General features: G+C 33.7%; 3 protein-coding genes across 3 annotated transcripts; all 3 read right to left on the bottom strand.

Moving 5' to 3' along the window:
* Positions 1 to 304: 304 nt before the first annotated feature.
* Positions 305 to 4,158, bottom strand: LOC111041056. Its single transcript, XM_022325209.1, has 3 exons — positions 3,415 to 4,158; positions 2,884 to 3,052; positions 305 to 2,739 (listed from the first exon to the last, which is right to left on the bottom strand). The coding sequence occupies exons 1-3, from the start codon at positions 4,156 to 4,158 to the stop codon at positions 305 to 307; spliced, it is 3,348 nt and encodes a 1,115-aa protein (XP_022180901.1).
* A 3,894-nt stretch (positions 4,159 to 8,052) lies between these two features.
* Positions 8,053 to 8,604, bottom strand: LOC111041057 (protein ALP1-like). Its single transcript, XM_022325210.1, has one exon. The coding sequence runs from the start codon at positions 8,602 to 8,604 to the stop codon at positions 8,053 to 8,055; it is 552 nt and encodes a 183-aa protein (XP_022180902.1).
* Positions 8,605 to 10,654: 2,050 nt separating this feature from the next.
* Positions 10,655 to 12,514, bottom strand: LOC111041058. The gene is made up of 3 exons (XM_022325212.1): positions 12,381 to 12,514; positions 12,133 to 12,302; positions 10,655 to 11,823 (listed from the first exon to the last, which is right to left on the bottom strand). Exons 1-3 carry the CDS (start codon positions 12,512 to 12,514, stop codon positions 10,655 to 10,657), a joined length of 1,473 nt encoding a protein of 490 aa, XP_022180904.1.
* Positions 12,515 to 19,851: the final 7,337 nt, after the last annotated feature.

The following is a 19,851-nucleotide window of genomic DNA, read 5'->3' on the forward strand; positions in this document are numbered from 1 at the left end:
AGTGTGCAGTTTCTTTTGTGTTATGAATATGTCATTGTATGTTAATTAATTATACAATATTCATTTTTAAAATTATAATCTATTATTCATTTTTATTTTATTTTTTATTTTTATTTGTATTTTAAACGCCATACAGCTTTTTCAAATATTACATATTAATGAATATACAATATAATATATTTTACACATATATATATATCTAAACATAACACATTGAATATCAATAAATTAGAATTATATAGTAGTACATAGTAGGCTCCTGAAAATTAAATATAACTGAACAAACCTAAATTAGAAAAAATGATTAACTAGTATGATTATTAACTAGAGACATAGCTCTCCTTAGAGGATCATCATCCAAATAATTTTTGGATACTGCAGCAAGGTAGTAGGGGTCACGAGAACGGGTTGTACCTGGAATGCGAAAACCTATTCTAGATAACAAGTCTGGGGAGTCAATTACACCAGAGACTAAGCCATTCAAAAGTTTAATGTCACTCATATTTCTTCTTTCGCTTAGGGTGGATAAATTGAGTGCTATTAAGACGGGTTTATAGTCGTGGGGTTCATGATTAATGCCCATAGATCGAGAAACCATATTCAAGAAACGAGGCTGAACACGTTCAATTCGAACAATGTCACATTTGGTCCTTGGAGACCATACTACAGATCCATACTCTACAATCGATCTAACAAGAGAAGTATATAATATCAACAAACATCTTACAGACATGACCGACCCTGCATGTCGCCTTATAAACCCTAATGATCTCAATGCTTTGCCTACTATCCAGTCAATATGAGGTGCAAACGATAACGTTGGAGTAAAAATAAAACCTAAATCTTCAACTTGGTTTATTCGCTGTAATATCACGTTATCAATAGAGTAATCATAATGAATAATTGAGTGACGTCTCGAAAAAGACATAACTTTACATTTGTGGATTGCCAGCTCTAACCCAACTGTATTACACCAATTGACTAACTTATTCAACGATTCTTGTAACGAAATAGCATCACTCTCAGATTGAACGCAATTAAATAATTTTACATCATCCGCAAATAATAGCATTTTGATGTCAACAGATTCGCATAAAGTATTTATTAGAATATTAAATAGAAGTGGAGACAAGTGCCCACCTTGTGGGACTCCGGAAGTGACTAAATATTCCGCGGATTTTTGATTAAATAAGGATACAAACTGTCGTCGACCGGTTATATAGGATTTGAACCAGGAGAACAGAGGTTCACCTACACCCAATTTATCTAGAATATCAATTAACACTATATGGTTTATGGAGTCGAAAGCTTTAGAAATATCAGTAAATATCACATCAACTTGACTCATGTTTTTGAAGCTATCCCTGATAAACGCTGAGAATTCTAAGGCACTAGTTGTTGTGGACCGACCGCCATAAAACCCATGTTGATTTGTTGATAAGACTAGTTTAAATTTACGTTCAATACATTTATGGACAATTTTTTCAAATAATTTACCAATTAGAGGTAAACCAGAAATTGGACGATAATTAGATACTGACCCTGGGTCTCCTGATTTATAGATAGGTGTTACCTGGCTCGTTTTCCATATTGATGGAAATATACCTTCGGCTAATGAGAGGTTAAATAAGTACAAAAGAGGATATTTTAACTGTGCCCTAATATTAAATAAAAATTGGGCTAATATACCATCAGGCCCACGACTCTTAGTTGTTCTCAAGGATAGTAAATTTTCTTCGACCTCATTAAGTTCAATAGTAAGTCTAGAAGGCAAAAATGTAAATGGTTTAATGCCAATATTTTCAGTATTCCAGTGTGGAGGGGGTAACGGTGATTTGTAAACGGAATTGAAAAGAAGTGCAAATAGATTTGCAATATCTATATCTGATGCAATAATATCACCATAATGCATCACATTAGGGATACCTGATGTATTTCGGCGATTATTGATAAACGACCAAAATGTATGTGGGTCATTCTGGAGGGAAGTATTTATCTTACCTAGATAGGACTCATATGCCAGCCTTGACTCAAGTTTTACTTGAGCACGTAATAAAGAAAATCTATGACGATAGTGCATTGTGCCGAACTGTTTCAATTTTTTGTGTGCAATTTTTTTGCTAATGATTAAACGTTTCAATTTGAGTGTTACCCATTTGGAGAAAGTTGAGCGACGAAATATATGGAGTGGTACATATTGCTCAATTAACGTTATTAAAATTGTTTGTAGACGACTAGCTGCAGCTTCAATTCCAAGATTGTCAAACTCACTTTCCCAATTAATGGAGCTCATATTATTAGTAATCGAGTTATAATCGACACAATTAAAATTACGAAATGAGTGTTGATCATCCAATTGAGGTGGCACATCGGGCATGGAATATGTAATGCTTAATGGTGGATGATACTTATCTGGCGTTACTAATGAGTCTGGTGATGTGTCAACAACTATGTCTATTTCAGATGTGAAAACAAGGTCTAAGAGTGAACCAATATGGTTTCTAATGGAATTATTTTGAGAAAAATCTAAAAAACGATATATATCACCTATTGCCTTGACATTATCATTAACGGTACCCGATAATGACAATCCCGAAACACTATTATGCCAATTAACATTTGGTAAATTGAAGTCACCACATATAATTCCCATATTACACCCAGAAGACTGCCACAATTCATCAACAGTTTCAGCATGTGCCGTGTATAACTCGATCGGGGCTGACGGTGGTATATATACTCCTCATATTAGTAATAAACATTTCTTAGATAAGGATAATTTAATAAATAGCTGTTCGACTGACTGTACAGCACAACATAATAAAGAGGGACATAATGTCTGTCTCACCGCTATCAAGACCCCACCACCTCTAGTACATGTACTGGTATATACATTTCTATCAGCTCTGAATACTATAAATCCAGTAAGACCTAATTCAGCATCCACAATATCTGAGGAGAGCCAAGTCTCAGTTAGTATAAATATGTCATAATTAAGTATAGGAAAATTAGATATTACATCATGTAACTTAGTCCGGAGCCCACGAACATTCTGATACATAATTTTAAGATTAAACTTAGAACTAAGACTAATACTAGGAAAGTTACATTGCAAATTATAAGATAATTTATTTTTATTATTATTTGAATAAATATGCGACTTAATATTATTAACAGGAATATTGGAATTAGTATGCTTTTTAATAAAATCAGTAAATTCTATTAAAAAATTATCAAACAATAGGTTAGCATCAGTACATTTATTACAAGTTGGATTAAAAGAAACGTGTAAATTAGAATTAAGTAATTCATTTAGGTATGATTGATTATTCACTGGTCTCAATCCCGACCAGTGACTCCGTTTTTTGAGTGTGACTTTGTAATCGTAGGGACACCTTTAACATAGGATATTACTAAATTTGACTCGCCTGATTTGTTTCTATTTTCAAGTTCTATATGAGCAGTACGGAGTATCTCCCGTTCCAACGAAGTCTTGTCTCGGGTTATTCGAAGACCATCACGAATACTACCTCCACTTCTAACTGCCTGCCTGAATTCGGATAAGAGTTGAGCTGCATTTTCTTTTGACTTACAAATTATTTTTATCGGTCTAGGTTTCCGGGCCTTATTACTACCAAGGCGAATTAATTTGAAATCAATAGGTAAATCAATTTGAATGGGTGACAAAGCACTAGATAGCTCAGCGCAATCATCAGAGATTCTTTGATTAATTGAAGGCGAATTCGACTCAGGAAGACCATATATAATTACGTTATATTCAGAAGAATTTCTCTCAGAAATTTCACGAAGTAGTTTTGACGACACTTCAGAATCCGAAGTAACGGCCGGTTTTGATTCCAACTGAGCCACTCGAGCAGAAAGTGCAGACGATTCATAGCGACGTGCTATATTCTCGTTTTTAAGTTCAGAGATTTCATTTTTTAAAGAGGTCAAACATCCATGGAGTTCTTGAAATTGTACGGATTGAGAATTTTGCATATCAAGAATAGCTTTCATTAAATCATCATTAGAATAAGTATTATTGGTCCGTTTAGACATCGAAGTAGATGTACTACCATTTGAGGCACTACGAAGAACAGGACCACTTCCTAATGGGCTACTTTTAGAAGAAATATTGGATTTAGTTGTCGGGTTCATGACAAGGCAGGACAGATAAATTGTTCAACGACTAAACTAAAAATACTGCCTTGAATGACTTGAATGGGCAACACAATTTGCAGCAAATATGTGACAAAAAAAGAGCGATAATAATATGTAACGATTCCAAATTGAAGATAACGCTGTTCCGTATTATTAAAGGTATTAAATTACTGACACGGAGTGTTCAATCTGACCTTGACACGTGCCGGATAACTATTATCGCGTTTGTGCGCTGTGCAGACCGACTGACGGAAATATAACGATAAGATATAATATAGTATTATTACCTTAATAAGTCTGTTGTGATGTAGAAAACTAGAAAACGGTCCTTAACGGAAAATACTTTAAGCGATCAGACTCAACAACGACACCTGATCACACACGCACTTTTTTTTACATATGTAGGATTTTAAAATTCAAAAAATGGTCAACTTTTTCCGACCAAAAACGTGAAAGAACACGGAGCGAATTTTGCGTGACTACTAGTTAATATCATGTTATATCATTTTTAGCAGTGATGATACCTGATGATAATCTCATTAATGCATTTAGTCATATACCACCAATCACAATTCAACATATTGTAAAATATCCGTTTACTCATAGTGAACGTGATGTTTATGAATATTTTCGCCAGTTACATTCATCTTTTGCCTTGAGGGAAGTTCGATATTCAATTGATGATAATACTGGAGATATATTTTGTTCATTTGAATGTGCTGACCACTTCAATCAAACACATTTTGGTACAAATCTATTAAATTTACGTTTCGATGCATTCCATATTGTGTTTAAGGATATAAATGTGCTACAAATATATTGTCAAAGACGGAGGTGTATGGTGTGCCAAAAATACACCACTGTTTGTGATAACCGCAATTTATATGCTGAACCCGATGAGGATTATGTAATTCAAGTGTTCCCAATAATCAACTACGCCAACGATTTACTTCAGTCAACAGTTCACACATAAGTAATTTAATATATTTTGTAGTTAAAAATGGTAAAATATAATCGTATTAAAAAAATTAACTGATTAAACACAACTGGGGGGGGGCTTTAGTTGAAGTTGAGAAATTTAAAAATAATCGCTCGAAAACTTACTATTTTAAAAACAGCGAAAATCTTATTGATTTATTATCATTTTTAAATTCTACATCTTCTACATTAATACCAAAACTAAAAGAACTGTGTTCCTCATCCACCTATAAATTTAATTTATTTGTAGACTTAGTTTATGAAAATTTAATCACGGGCGAAGTAAGGGATGTTGCTTTTAAAACAAAAAATGTTGTATGTTATTTTACCTCAAATTTATCAACCCTTTTAAAAAATATGTATGATAAATTACTAAGCGAACAAGAGTCATTTCTGCTGAAGGGTTCCTCTTGGAGGCAAATTAGTTTAGATGGTCTCCAATTAAGAACAAATAAAGTTAATTTACTGGGGGGATTATCATTTATAAAATTACTAAAATCAATCAATTATAAAAAAGCAATCATAAACGTCATGAATTACGATAGTAGATGTTTTAAATATGAAATTTTAACAAAATTAAAAAGATTTGTGCTTTAAAAAGAACAATATAGTGAGTACGCCAAATTAAACAAATTGCTCTAGCCAACCCAAATTCTTTACGTTTAAAAATACCAGATTCATTTAAAAAAACATTATGTGGAGAGCAGTTTATTTTTTTTGACAGAGCTGATTCTGGACATTTTGAAGACCGAATTTTAATTTTTTCGACATGTAATAGTTTAGAACTTACGACCCTGTATTTGCTCTGGAGTCGAAGAAATTGACTGCTCTTGCCTTCGTTCCAATAGAAAAGGTAATAGAATACTTTGAAGGTCTTTTAGAAAATGAATTTTATACAAAAAAGGAAGAGCTGTTGTTGCCACTAATATCTTACTTCGAATGTACATGGATTGGAAGTTTAGACAGGAGATGAAAACGAAGATCTCACTTATTTGCAATTGATCTTTGGAATTGTTTTAATCGTCTGAAAGACGATCTCCCAAGAACCAATAACAATATCGAAGGTTGGCATAATGGGTTTTCTGCTCTTTTAACTTCTTCACATCTTACTATATGGAAATGTATTAATACTTTAGAAAAAGAAGAAAATATTAATAAGATGACAACCGAAAAGCTTATTGCTAGATATGTACCACCAACAAAATCAAAGTATAAAGATACAGCAAAAAAAATGTTACATATATGCGAAGATTTCGAAAACCGACCACTCACAATACTCATTACAAGGAATAGCTCACAATTTTAATTTAAACAAGTGATTTATTATAACGATTTATATAAATAATGATTGTTCAATTAATTAAGATTAATAAATGTATAATATTTAGCAATACTGATTTTAATTTAGGAATTAATTATATTTACTAGCAATTAGCTTAGTATATTTTATTAAACATGATGCGAGGAATGTATTGCGCGTAAATGTCGTATACGCTGACTTGTGTAAGGTTGGGTTCACATTGGCGAGCGACTGGCGACAGCGACGAGCGATGAGCGACAAGGAATTTCCTAAAATATATTTAACACATAGTTCCAAATGGAAGTGTTTATATTGGTCGATGGCGACGGGCGACGGCGATCGGCGATGCTCGAGCGACGCGATCAATATTAATCATGTTTAATATTTGTCATCATTTTCAGAGCAATATGCACTTTATTTTCATATGAAACGTGAAACCGTTCAATTATTACTAGTTTTTTTTCTTAACTTAACAATTATACACAATGAGTCAGTATAAATTTACTTCTGCGCTAAGGGAAAATCTAATTTCCGAAGTTCAGTTGAGACCAATTTTGTGGAATGATCGACTAAAAGATTACAAAAACACAGAAAAAACCAAAAAAATATGGGCTGAAGTGGGTGCAATTTGTGGTTTGACAGGTAAGTAACTAGTTAGTAGTTGGCAATACATTTCTGCTAAGTATTTTATAAAATATATAGATATAAAATAGCCAGAAGCTAGTATTTTTTATTGTTTGAATACCTACATAACCTACCCCACCTACGTAGGTACATCGAACATGTATCTTATATGAATAATATTAAAAATATTAATTATACATATTATGTATAACTATTATTTTTACTTTCTGGTTTTAGAATATTATTTTTGCATTACTAATAATACAAATCTGAACACGAAAATACTTGAAAACAAAATAATAATTATATTTTTGTTTTGTAGTACAAGTTATTAAGTATAAAATTATAAAATATAAATACAAGTTAAAAATATAACAAAATAAAATAAAACGAAATAGTTATTTTTATCGAGGACCTAAAATAATAATAGTACAACAATACCTAGTTATTTTTAAAGTGATAATTACATTGACTGATAGTACAAAGTTAAACTGCAGAAAAATGTTTTGTAACATTAAAATATTAAATAATCAAAACTGAAATGATATATCCTTAAATAATAATATAATATAAATTAAAATATTAAATTAGACAAGTATAAACTAATATTGTAACTAGGTAATAATAAATATGCGTATATTATTATTTAAATATTTTATTCTGTTTTATTAATTAAGTATATTAATGTTCTATAAAAAAATTTGCGAATTTTTCTCTCACTTCTTTTGCTTGTTGTGAATAATTTGGGTTCCTTCCTTCAAAATTATTTTCTATCTCGTTTTGTTGACTTCCTTGATTTTGGGTTATGTGGTAATAGTCAATATCATTATCCCCATCTTTTGTCCTTATCAAATTATGTAAAATACAAATACATTTTATTATTACTGCAGCTCTCTTTGAATCAACCTCAATATCTTTTCCTAGAATTCTCCATTTTGTTCTCATTATTCCAAATACGCATTCTATGCATACCTAAACCATAACCGAACCTAACCTGCCGATAATCTATTATTAAAATTTTCTTTAATTTGATTCAAATTACGACTAGGATAAGGTCTTAATAAGTACGATTTTAATGGATAAGCTTCATCTCCGATAAACACAAATGGTGCTTCAATGTTTGTTCCTGGTAGATTTTGGTTCGGTGGTATATTTAAACTATTTGATTCCAAATGTTTGAATAACGATGAAGAGGCAAATGTCCCACCATCGCTTTGTTTACCTCTTGCCACTACCTCAATGGTGATAAATTTCTTTTCTGCATCGGCTACACCTTGTAATACCAACGAAAAATATTTTAAGTAATTAAAATGACTTGTACCGGAATTAGCAGGACATTTAATTTGACAATGTTTGCCATCAATAGAGCCCAAACAATTCGGAAAATTCCACCGCTTGTAATAATCAGTTGCTATTTTTTTCCATTGTTCTTCTGTGGGGACTGGCATGAACTCTTCAACCATCTCTTCCCAAATAACTTTACATGTCTCATGAACTATTTCAGACACTGTTGACACTCCCATTCTCATAGTTACTGCCATATTTCTGGACACTGAGTGTGAAATTACCGTATTGTGTAATACGGTAATTCTGAGTCGTTCGAGGGGAACATTCCCCCTTGAACAAAAAAAATTACCGTGGAAAAACGAACTGTGAACATACAAATATATACTACTTACATACATTTTGGTTTTCATGCTAAGTCGTCCCTCCAAAATGTTCTTCATAGTAGAATCATCCTTGTGTCTACTAAATTATGCGGGGTGTTAAATTGGATTTGATTTAACATCTAAGAACTAAGGAGGATTATTATTTGTAATGTCCATTAATAGGCTAGTGCACAATTAATGATAGGTATATCCCCTGTTTTATGTGTAGTGACAAGTATTGGGACAAGCAATTGTATTCAAAAATGTTTGTTATCAAGTTATTCCATTAATACTATATGTTAATTTTTAAAAGCTATTTGTAAAAATTTGATAATTTATGATCATAATGGGAGGTCTTTAACACATAAATATATATAATCTAGTTTATTATTATTCATTGTATGATTAAATGTTTAAGCTTGTTCCCCATTGTTGACCCTGCAGTTTTACCAATATGTTAAATTAGTTTTGAATAATATTATAGACTGTTGGTGGGTTATTGTCGGATAATATACATTTTTTCCTTAAAGCTGATTTGATTTGACTGTTTGGAATGCACCTGTAGATCTTAATATTTTTTGTAATAATTGTAGTTTTTGGATTTCTATTTTCATTTTTGTACAATGTTTTTCATCATTTTATTCATCTTGTTTTTATTGCACTCTATTGATGCCTAAATTTACATTATAAGGTGTATATCACTTGCAGTTTTTTTTAATACACTGAAATTTTGTCAGAGAGTCGACTGGCGTGAAGGTGCTCGCACTGACTCTGGTAAATCACGTCTGAATATCGGGTGGATGGGTCCCTGTTTTATAGGCCTACTCTCCACTCTACTCCTAGCTATGAGATAGCGTTGACCCCGTTTAAGATTGCACGTGTGTGGTCGTGGGTTTCCAGGAAACGGTCGCCTCCTATTCGGTTATCGCTGCCGACATATTAGATATTATATTATCTGACGGATATTTAATTATAATAAAATAATATTATATTTAATATTTATGCCCATAGATATTTATGGTTTTTAACTCTTTTTATTTATATTTTAACAACGCTCTTTCGGTGGTCTGATTCTCAGAACTACGCACCCTCTTTCTTATTGCGTCGTTGTTCTTAAATCCCCGAGGTCGACAACTTCCCAATGCGTCATATTAATGTGTCATATAATTCTCATATTATGTCCCCCTCGCTATCTAGCCTATGCGTTTATGGCGGGACGTGAGTACATAGCAATATTGACAATAAATAAATAATATATCCTGAATGCATGCATAATAAAGGAACCGAGTAAAATTATCACAAGGTTTACCATCAGTCTCAATATTTATAAACAGAATAAACAAAATACTTAATATTAACAATTAAAATACTCACAGCTTGAGTTTGTAAAAAAGATATTCTGAACATATATTATCCATCACACGCCAGTTCCAGAGGCGGAGCAGTTGAAGACAACAGTGGTAGCAGGCGATATGGATAATCAAACTATTAACTAATTAATGATCATAATATACATACATAAATAAAAAGTGTGTACATGTGAGGGAGCATATAATAAAAAAGAACTATGGGTCGGTAGGTAAGGGAACCAAGTTGACAACAGGTCGGCTGAGCACCCCCTGCTTAGTGAGAACCTTAGCTACTCGGACCACCTGATCTGGACCTGGATAAACCTCAATGATTCTACCCAGAGGCCACGTGAGCGGGGAACTATCATTTACCTTAATGATAACCATAGTGCCAACTTCGACGTTAGTCTCAGATTTTGTCCACCTACCACGAGCTTGGAGGGTATTCAAATATTCACGGGACCAACGACGCCAGAAGAACTGACAAGACTGCTGGAGGAGCTTCCAGCGAATCTGTAGTCCCATATGCGTGTCAGCCTCAACGGGTTCCGGAATAGACATTAGAGGGCGACCAATCAAAAAATGACCAGGTGTCAAGCATTCGAGGTCATTCGGATCAGGTGAAGCAGGCGTGAATTCATTGCTGCCTCTACCCGGCACAAAACTGTTGTGAATTCCTCCAACGTCCAAACTTGGGAAGACATGGCACGCAAGAGCAGGGACTTAGCGGATTTAACGGCCGCTTCCCAGATTCCTCCAAAATGGGGAGCACCCGGAGGATTTAAGTGCCATTCACACGCGATATGACTCGCTAACTGATCTCTATTATCAGGGTGGTTAACTAGATGTCTGAGCTGACGACCTGCACCAACGAAATTGGTGCCACAATCTGAATAGATTTTGGTCGGTAAACCACGACGAGCAACGAACCGATCTAGCGTTAATCGAAATGCATCCGTAGACAGAGCAGTTACGGACTCCAAATGCACAGCTTTAGTAGTCATACAGACGAATATTGCAATATAAACTTTCACAATACGCGCCTTTCGCAAACTGATTTCTTTCATTTGCAAAGGCCCTGCATAGTCGATCCCCACCATCGAAAAAGGATGAGCTTCCTGAACCCGGAAGCTTGGCAGAGCTGCCATGATAGGTTGTGGATTAGCAGCTGACATCTTTGCACTAATCAAGCATTTACGAATTACCCGATTGACTATAAGACGGATCCCAATGATCCAAAATTGCTGTTGAATCAGAGCGATTAGCAATCTAGGTCGAGCATGACAGGCATAGAGATGCCAATGACAAGCAATCAAAACAGCCAAGTAGGACTCTTTCGGGATCAGGATAGGGTGCTTTCGCCGCTCTGACCAATTTGAGTTCTGCATACGACCACCTACGCGAAGCAGATCAACCGGATCTAAGAACGGACAGAGGTGAGCTAAAGGCTTGAATTGAATGGTAGTCCCTTTATGCAGATTGTTTACCAATTCGCTTAAGTAGCGATTCTGAGCGTCCTTAACGACAACATGCAGAGCTGCGTTCAATTCAGACTGCCTTAGGAAGCCTAACTCGACACTTCTCTTACGACACATCTGGATGAACCGAAGGACCTGAGCTGTCCTTCGGATCATCTGGTTGAAAGACGAAAATCGAAGGGACCATTCAACGCGTGGTTCTACACGTGTCACCAAACAAACTGGCTTTGTTTCTGGCAAATGTTCCAAACTTAAACATGAGAAATCTTGAGTCCAAGTCTCAACTGGAAAGTTCAAAAAACTGGGACCCTTCCAATAAAGTTTGCATTTTCGGAGCTTGGGAGGAGGGAGCCCACGCGAAGCGCAATCGGCCGGATTCACCTCAGAGCGAACATGCCGCCAGCTGCAACTATGTAACGTAGACTGAATTTGTAAGACTCTGTTAGAAACGAACGTCTTATACGAGGTGTGGGGGTTGTTAAGCCATGTTAGCACAATGGACGAATCAGATCACGCGAAAACAGCAGACAACACCAACTGCGACACAAGAATACGCTTGAGCCTACCTAACCTTACTGCGAGGAGTACCGCACCACTCAATTCCAAACGTGGGATTGTCATGGCTTTCATTGGGGCTAGCTTTGTCTTAGCACCCATAAGGTAAACGGATATAGCTATAGCTCCGGACGGATCAGTCACGCGGAGATACACCACTGCAGCATAACCCTTTTCAGATGCGTCACAAAATCCGCAAAGACCGTAGCTACAACCAGTAGAGCTACCCAGATAACGAGGAATTCTAATTTCTCACAATCAACTCGGGGAATGATAGAAACCACACCAATCGTTCACAATATCCTCGGGAATCTGACTATCCCAGTCAACCTGTGCGAGCCACATACGTTGCATGATTGTTTTCGCATAGAAAGTTGAAGGCGAGAGCAGACCTAGCGGGTCGAAGATCCTAGCTATCATTCCTACGAAAAGAAATCACCCTTCGGATTCCAACGCATTCCCAATACTTGTACTGAATTGTCTTGATCAAAATTCAGAGGATCTCCCGAACAGTTTTAGATTACTCAAAAGCTCAGAAGAATTGCTGGCCCATTTCTTTAAGTCCAGACCAGAGCGGCCTAGCAACCGGATCAGGTTCGTTGGAAGGACTTGAGCAGCCTCTAGAGACTCTGCGCCAACACAAATATCGTCCATGTACGTTTGATTACGTAGAGCACGTTGTACATCTGGAAAATCTTCGCAATCTGTGTCCACAATATATTGAAGGACGCGCAGTGCTAAATATGGAGCACAATTTACCCCATATGTGACCGTATTGAGAGTATACTCCTTGACTGTTACTTGCGGTGAATCTCTCCACAAGATATACTGATACCCTCTGTATTGTGGCAACAAGTCAATCTGACGGTACATTTTGCATATGTCCGTTGTGAATGCCACCTTATGAACTCTAAATCCGGTCAACACGTCAACAATATCCTGTTGGAGCTTTGGCCCAACCAACAAGCACTGGTTCAGGGAAAGCCCGGAATGGCACTTGGCTGAAGCGTCGAGACTACCCTCAATTTCACGTTGTCTCCTTCAGCCTTTTGGATCGCGTGATGCGGTATAAAATATTGACCGGCACCTTCTGCACGGCTCATATGACCTAGTTCTTCATAGTCAGACATTAACTTGCAGTACACCCGGTACAAAATCTTATCTGCAGCCAATTTGCGCTCTAGCTGGAGGACACGATTTAGGGCGACTTGTCGTGATCCCGGGAACCCTTCTGACATCCGTTCTGATCTGAAAGGATGAGGAACCGAAAACCTTTTCGCACAAACCGTCTTCTGTGAACTGAGGTGGAGCAACCTCAGGTTTCTATACACTCCAAAACTTCTCCATCATGGTTTCCATGGATGACACCAACGACACAAGCATGGATTGAGCCCCCACATCAGGATGAGTTTGGATAGGGCCGATCAGCACCCATCCGAAAATGGAGCTATAGACGGATGGGTAACCTGGACCAAGCGAATTACTTTTATCGTTCCAAATTTGGGGAAAAATATTAGCTCCAATGAGCAATTCTACCGGAGCTGGCTTGTCAAACATCGGGTCGGCTAAGAACAAGTGACCACACTTAGCCCGAACTTGACTCGGTAATTGCCTGGCTGGCATATCCGACGTGATTGACGGTAGAACCTAAGTCTTAACCTGAATGGACGGCGAGGATGAGTTTTGGGGTTGAACAACCAGTTGGACAAGACCCTGTACATCCGGAACCTTCTGCCCAGATAGACCTGAAATCGGAACGGTCCAACGCGACGGTCGTCTCCATCATTTGATGATGTTCTTATAACGCGTATATCATGTACCTATACCTGCTTCTATGCACAAGCTTAAAATTACGATTTAAATTGATTATTATTATTATTATTATAGACGTCATTATTATTAATCCCATAATTACAAACATTAAATAGCCAATTTTATTACTGTTTTCGTTAACGTGATGTCCATCTCCCTTTTTATCCTTTATTTTCTGTTTGTTGTCGAATATGCTTACTGGTTTCTCTGTTCTATTTAAATTTATCTCCTCGGTTCCCTCACGAAACCTATCACTGTCATTAGACACTGGTGATTCTGTTGTTCTCGTTGGAACTTTTATAATGTAACTCGCTGGGTAAATCGTTTCCCCCTTTTCTGATATTGTCCCTACCCTTTCGGTTGTGATATTTTTTTCGGATTTTAGCTTTTCGCTATTTATTTTAGTAGTTTTGTTTTGGTCTGAAATCTGGCTTTTAGTACAAATGGTTTCGTTATTTGGTTCAATTTTAGACTCGACTATCACTTGTGCTGACTAATTTTCTGGCCTAAATTTTAGATAATTTTATGTTACCGGAATTTGTTTTAACCTGTGCTTGGTACCATCGAAATTTCTTACAAACAGTACGCATGATTTTTGTAAATAATAAGTAAGCGGTCTTTCCGATAAATTCGCCTCGAATAACGGTGGGTCCCTTACTAAATTACATTTTATTCGAAGTGATACCATTTTACTATCTTTTTCGTCCGTAAAACTATACTCGTCATCGGTTTCGCCCGATACGTTTATAATCGTAAATTTGTCATCATTTTTATAAAAGATTGTGGTTCCCAACATTCTGTCGTTTGTTATTCCTTGCCCTTTGACGGTCTGTATCATCAGTAATCTATAATAGTTATTACTTATTTCTCTATCTGTTTAAATGATTAAGCTTATTTAATTATGTATATACGTCGTATCCATTTGATGAAATCGCTCATTTCATGAAAATGACTTTTTACACTACACCATATGGACAATTTTTTAACCTCTTCATGAAGTGGATGAAATTCATTTTATCCACATTGTGTAAAATTACTATTACTATTAATATAATATAGCCTTTAAAGTTTAAATATAAAGAAATATGAAAATTAAAAATAATTAATTATAATTATAATTAAGATTATATATTTTCTTAAACTTAATTCTATATTTTATTATTTATTTTTACAAGGTTGAGAGTTATGACAACGACTATTGCACAACATTTTTTTTTTAAAACAGGCACATCTTGATGTTTGACATGGGCTTTTCGATTTACATGAACAAGAAGAAAAGCCTTGTCCCCCTGTTATGACAGTCACAGTTTCTCAAACAGTTAGCTCTTTGTCCAACACAATCTCGTCACTCTTTAAAAATGTCTCACATTTTTTTAAACAATCTCCTCCATACCATCCTTTAATCATTCCATGTTTAGTTCCAACCTTATACAGTTCATTTTTTTTTTCAACAACTAAACATATAATATTTGGTGGATCTGTAGGCCCTCTGTCGACTTTTGGAACGGCCATTACCACACAATCATTAACTTCAAGGTCTAGAAGAGCTGCATGACTAGTCTATAAAAGAGAATAATAAATATTTTTATTTTATTTTTAAAATTGTGTTATTTAAAAATTTATCTGCAACATTTTTTCAGCAAATTTTTTAATGCCATCAGAACCCTTTTTTCGTTGCATTTTAATCTGTTCTTTTTTTCTACATAAGTTACACATAATAGATCCAGCTTCATCTTGATTTTCCACTTCATTTATTTCAATTTTACATATACCACATGTATAATTAACCGTTGAACATTGTAAAATCTCCTCAATTTCTTCAATTTCTTCTTCAGTCGTAATAGTTTGTACAAAATTATTCGGAAGTCTTGAACTTGTCAATCCAACTTTTCTCAAAAATTCTTACCTAAAAGTTTGATAATATTATTCACAATATTATTACATACGCTATATAAGTTACATTATATTATTAATTTACACAATAAATATAGGTACAATTATTTGGATATTTAATTTTTTTTTATATAATTATAGCGCACATACGTTTAATAAATTCCATTCGTGTTATTTCTCTTCTCTCATATTTTGTAATGTTGATATTATGGTTTTTACTTATTTAATTAAATAAATTCTTACGTTTTAGTTTTAGCAGCTTCAATCTCGGTGATAATTTGAATTTGTTCCTCTTGACTAAAAGGTTTTTTCTTCGGCTTCGTAACATAATATTCTTGCAGCTTTTCATAAAATAATACTTTTTCCATATTTTATTATTTTATAAAATAACGTATTAGTATGTCAATAACTACCAACAACTGCAGGTGTAAGACAGACTGGCAGACAATTGTCAACGGGATCATACGCTGTTAGTATCTTTATCTGTATATTACTATATATCCGTGCAATCATTGTATATCTTATCTTGAAATTACCAGATCGACTGACGAACTAGTTTATACAATGTACGAGTTACAGATTATAACAAGCGACTTTTATATTTATTTAAAACCCAATTACCTAGTGTAAACCGTACAATTACCCAATACCAAAAATACTCATGCATAATAGTAATTTTACACAATTTTACACATTATATTCCTCACTGTGCACTTTTTTATCATTTTGTTTTTTTAGATTTCACTTTCCATTGTATTAGTCGTTCTCTAGCTATTTGGTTTGACTGTTGCATTTTAGATTCTGAGTGGAACGATGAATGTATTGATTTTACAATGATGTGTGTTTTTTATTATTTTTTTATTTTTTTATTTTCATTTTTTTTTGTGTCTGTCATCACCTTTTAGGACAGTAAAACTGCTTCGATTTTCTTCAACAGCAACTTTTCTGATTGGAAATTGAATTTAGTTGGTACTTTGGGGAGTCAAAAGTAAAAATTTCCCAGTAGTTTTTAAAAGCGACGTGAAAAACAAAAAAAAAATTAAGGAAAAACGGGAATTTTTACGCAAAATCGATTTTTAACAAATTCGATTTTGGTTTTTGGTGTACCTCTAAAACAAATGGCCGTAGATATATGAAATTTTCACAGGTTGTTTATATTTGCATTTGCTATACACGGTAAAATTTTGAAATTAATTTGACTCTTTTTGAACTGTTTACGGACATTGTCAGTTTTCAATTTTTTTAGTTTTTTTTTCTATAAATATCAATAAAATTTTATTTGTTGGTTAAAAAAACTTGAAAATTTAATACAAAGCTCCTAGTATATTGTTTCAAAGGCAGATGAAAAAAATTAAAAATCCTTAGTCACAGTTTTTTTTTATAAGTATATAAAGTTCAAATATTGACAAAATACGTAAAAATGACGAACATTTGGAAATTATTTTAAGTTAGAAATTCATAAAAAATTTTGTTTTTAAATCTAAGATTTTAAAATTTAATACAAGATTCCTCATAAGTTTGTCTACCTTTATCAAAAAAAAAATTTTTAGTAGAAAGTCAAATTAAATTTTTATGAGCGTTTGAAATTCATATTTTTACAACATTTGATATTCACTCGATTTCTCATGTAACGATTTTCTGTTTTTGTTGTAATTAAAAAACGAATGGCTGAAGAAACTTGAAAATTTCACTGAATGTTGATATTAGCATTTTCTTAACACGATAAAATTTTAAAAATAATTTTAATCTTTTTGAGATGTTTACGGACATTGTCAATTTTCAATTTTCTTAGTTTTTTTTCCATAAATACCAATACAATTTTATTTGTTGGGCGAAAAAGCTTTAAAGCTAATAATTAAAGCTAGCATTTAATGCAAGGCTCTTGATATATTTTTACAATAGCAATTGTAAAATATTTAAAATACATTGGCACAATTTTTTTTTATAAGCATTTAAAATTCAAATTTTGACAAAATTTATCAAAATCTCGAAAATTATTAATCACGGTAATTAAAAACTTATAAAATGTTCAGTTTATATAACTAAGGAATGAAAATTTAAAACAATGATTCTCATAAATAGTTCATAATGTAACCAAAAAATCTACAAAATACATAAACACAGTTATTTTTTGTACAGACATTTTAAATTCAAATTTGGACGAAATTACATGCTAAAATCAGTAATAACGATTTTGGTTATTTTGTTGTAATTTAAAAATACTATTCGTCGATATAATATGAAACTGAAGAATCAAAAAAATCAAAATATGGCCTATCCATACTAACTACAGTTTAATATTACGATTACCCCAGAATATTCTGTGTTATCACCACAGAACAAACAGAACGGAATCTTATTTCATTTAACATGGGCTCTTATGGGAGATGATGAAACTTTGTCCGACATTTCTAGATTTTAAACGTGCTGCCACGTACCGGGAATTTCCCTTTTTTTCTTTATATCGTGCAACACTGTTCGTTCAAATTTTTAATATATTATTATATTCAAATAATCAAACCACGATTATAGATAGTACTATCTATAATCGTGAATCAAACCAATTTATAATCTATGTTATCTATGTGTTGTTGTTATGAGTGGAATTGCCGACTAACAGTGTAGCCACAAACCACAGAAAACTTATAAAAAAAGGGAATTTCTCGGTATGTGGCAGCACGTTTAAAATTCAGAAATGTCGGAGGGTTTTTCGATGAGCCTTAAGATTCCCTTCTGTTTGTTCTGTGTTATCACTTTCTATCGTCGAGTGATAATCTTTTGTCCGAAAAATTAAAAGAGTGGTTATTGTTTTGTGATTATATGGCAGTTAACCTGTGACCAGCTGCTACTTGTGGTGGACTTGTTGCATAGGAAAAATTGCCAATATTTATTATTTATGCCAATAGGATGTATAGGCGAATGGCGATTGAAAGTGATAAGATGTGACGCTGTGTATCATTTATATATTATGTTATTTTACTCATAGACACGATTTAAGATATACAGGTTGCACAACGACCTATGTTTAATAGCGTCCCGCAGTGACTTTAAAAATGACACTGTAAAGCAGCTGTCACGAATAGAGCATTAGCGCTCCCGGTGTTGAAATAAGCAAAACGACCACGATTAAAGATCTTATATTCTTAATTCTTATCTATTACGAAATTATAGTATTTATTCTATATTTATACTTGATTTTAAGTAAAAGAATAAGAAAAAGACATAATTTAAAATAAAACTAATATCCATAGATAATAATAACAATTTTTCGTGCATGTGGCGACACTGAAATTCAATTTTCCCCGCATGGAGCGTTGAGAGTTAATTTTTTTTAAAGTATCAGTTCTCGAGTCACAATATTCGTCTTCATTGTGCAACCTGTATATCTTAAATCGTGCTTTAATCACGGAATATAACAATAATATATTAATATATAGTTATAGTTGTATACATTTGTTTACCCGGAAACGTTTTACAACATCTGTAAACTTAGTCCGTGGTTATTACCTATTATAGGTTATTATCTATTATATGTACCAATTTTTTCCTCTTTTAGTCATTCTTCGCAAGATATTGTTTAATTACACGTCGTGGCAGGTTTTTAATTTTGTTAATATGGTTCGCTATAATAACCAAGCGATTTGTTTAAATTATCAACGCCATTATTTCATTCAAAACAGCAATGAACCAAGGTTGTTCTCGTTTCTTAAAGGTATGTAAAGTGTAATACATATATTTATTTGATTTGATGTTTTGTTTTATTTGGAAACTTTTCTGATTTAGAAGAATTACATTTAGGCATAGTCTTGTCATTGAATAAAACAAACTTGGATACCAGTGAATTGAAAATGCAAACATATGTGATTTGGGAATCTGCTTTGTCTAGATATTATAATGTAACTATAAGAGGAATAAGTCTATGTAACACAAGACTAGCTACGTATAATAGGTAAAAAACTACATTTTTTTTCTGACAAACCTAATTTTATCACCATAGAAGCGCAAATTATCAATATAAAAACATCTATGATGATCTAGTACCATGTTACTTT

The sequence above is a fragment of the Myzus persicae genome, unplaced genomic scaffold (genome assembly GCF_001856785.1).
Source record: "Myzus persicae strain clone G006 unplaced genomic scaffold, MPER_G0061.0, whole genome shotgun sequence".
Taxonomy (NCBI): domain Eukaryota; kingdom Metazoa; phylum Arthropoda; class Insecta; order Hemiptera; family Aphididae; genus Myzus; species Myzus persicae.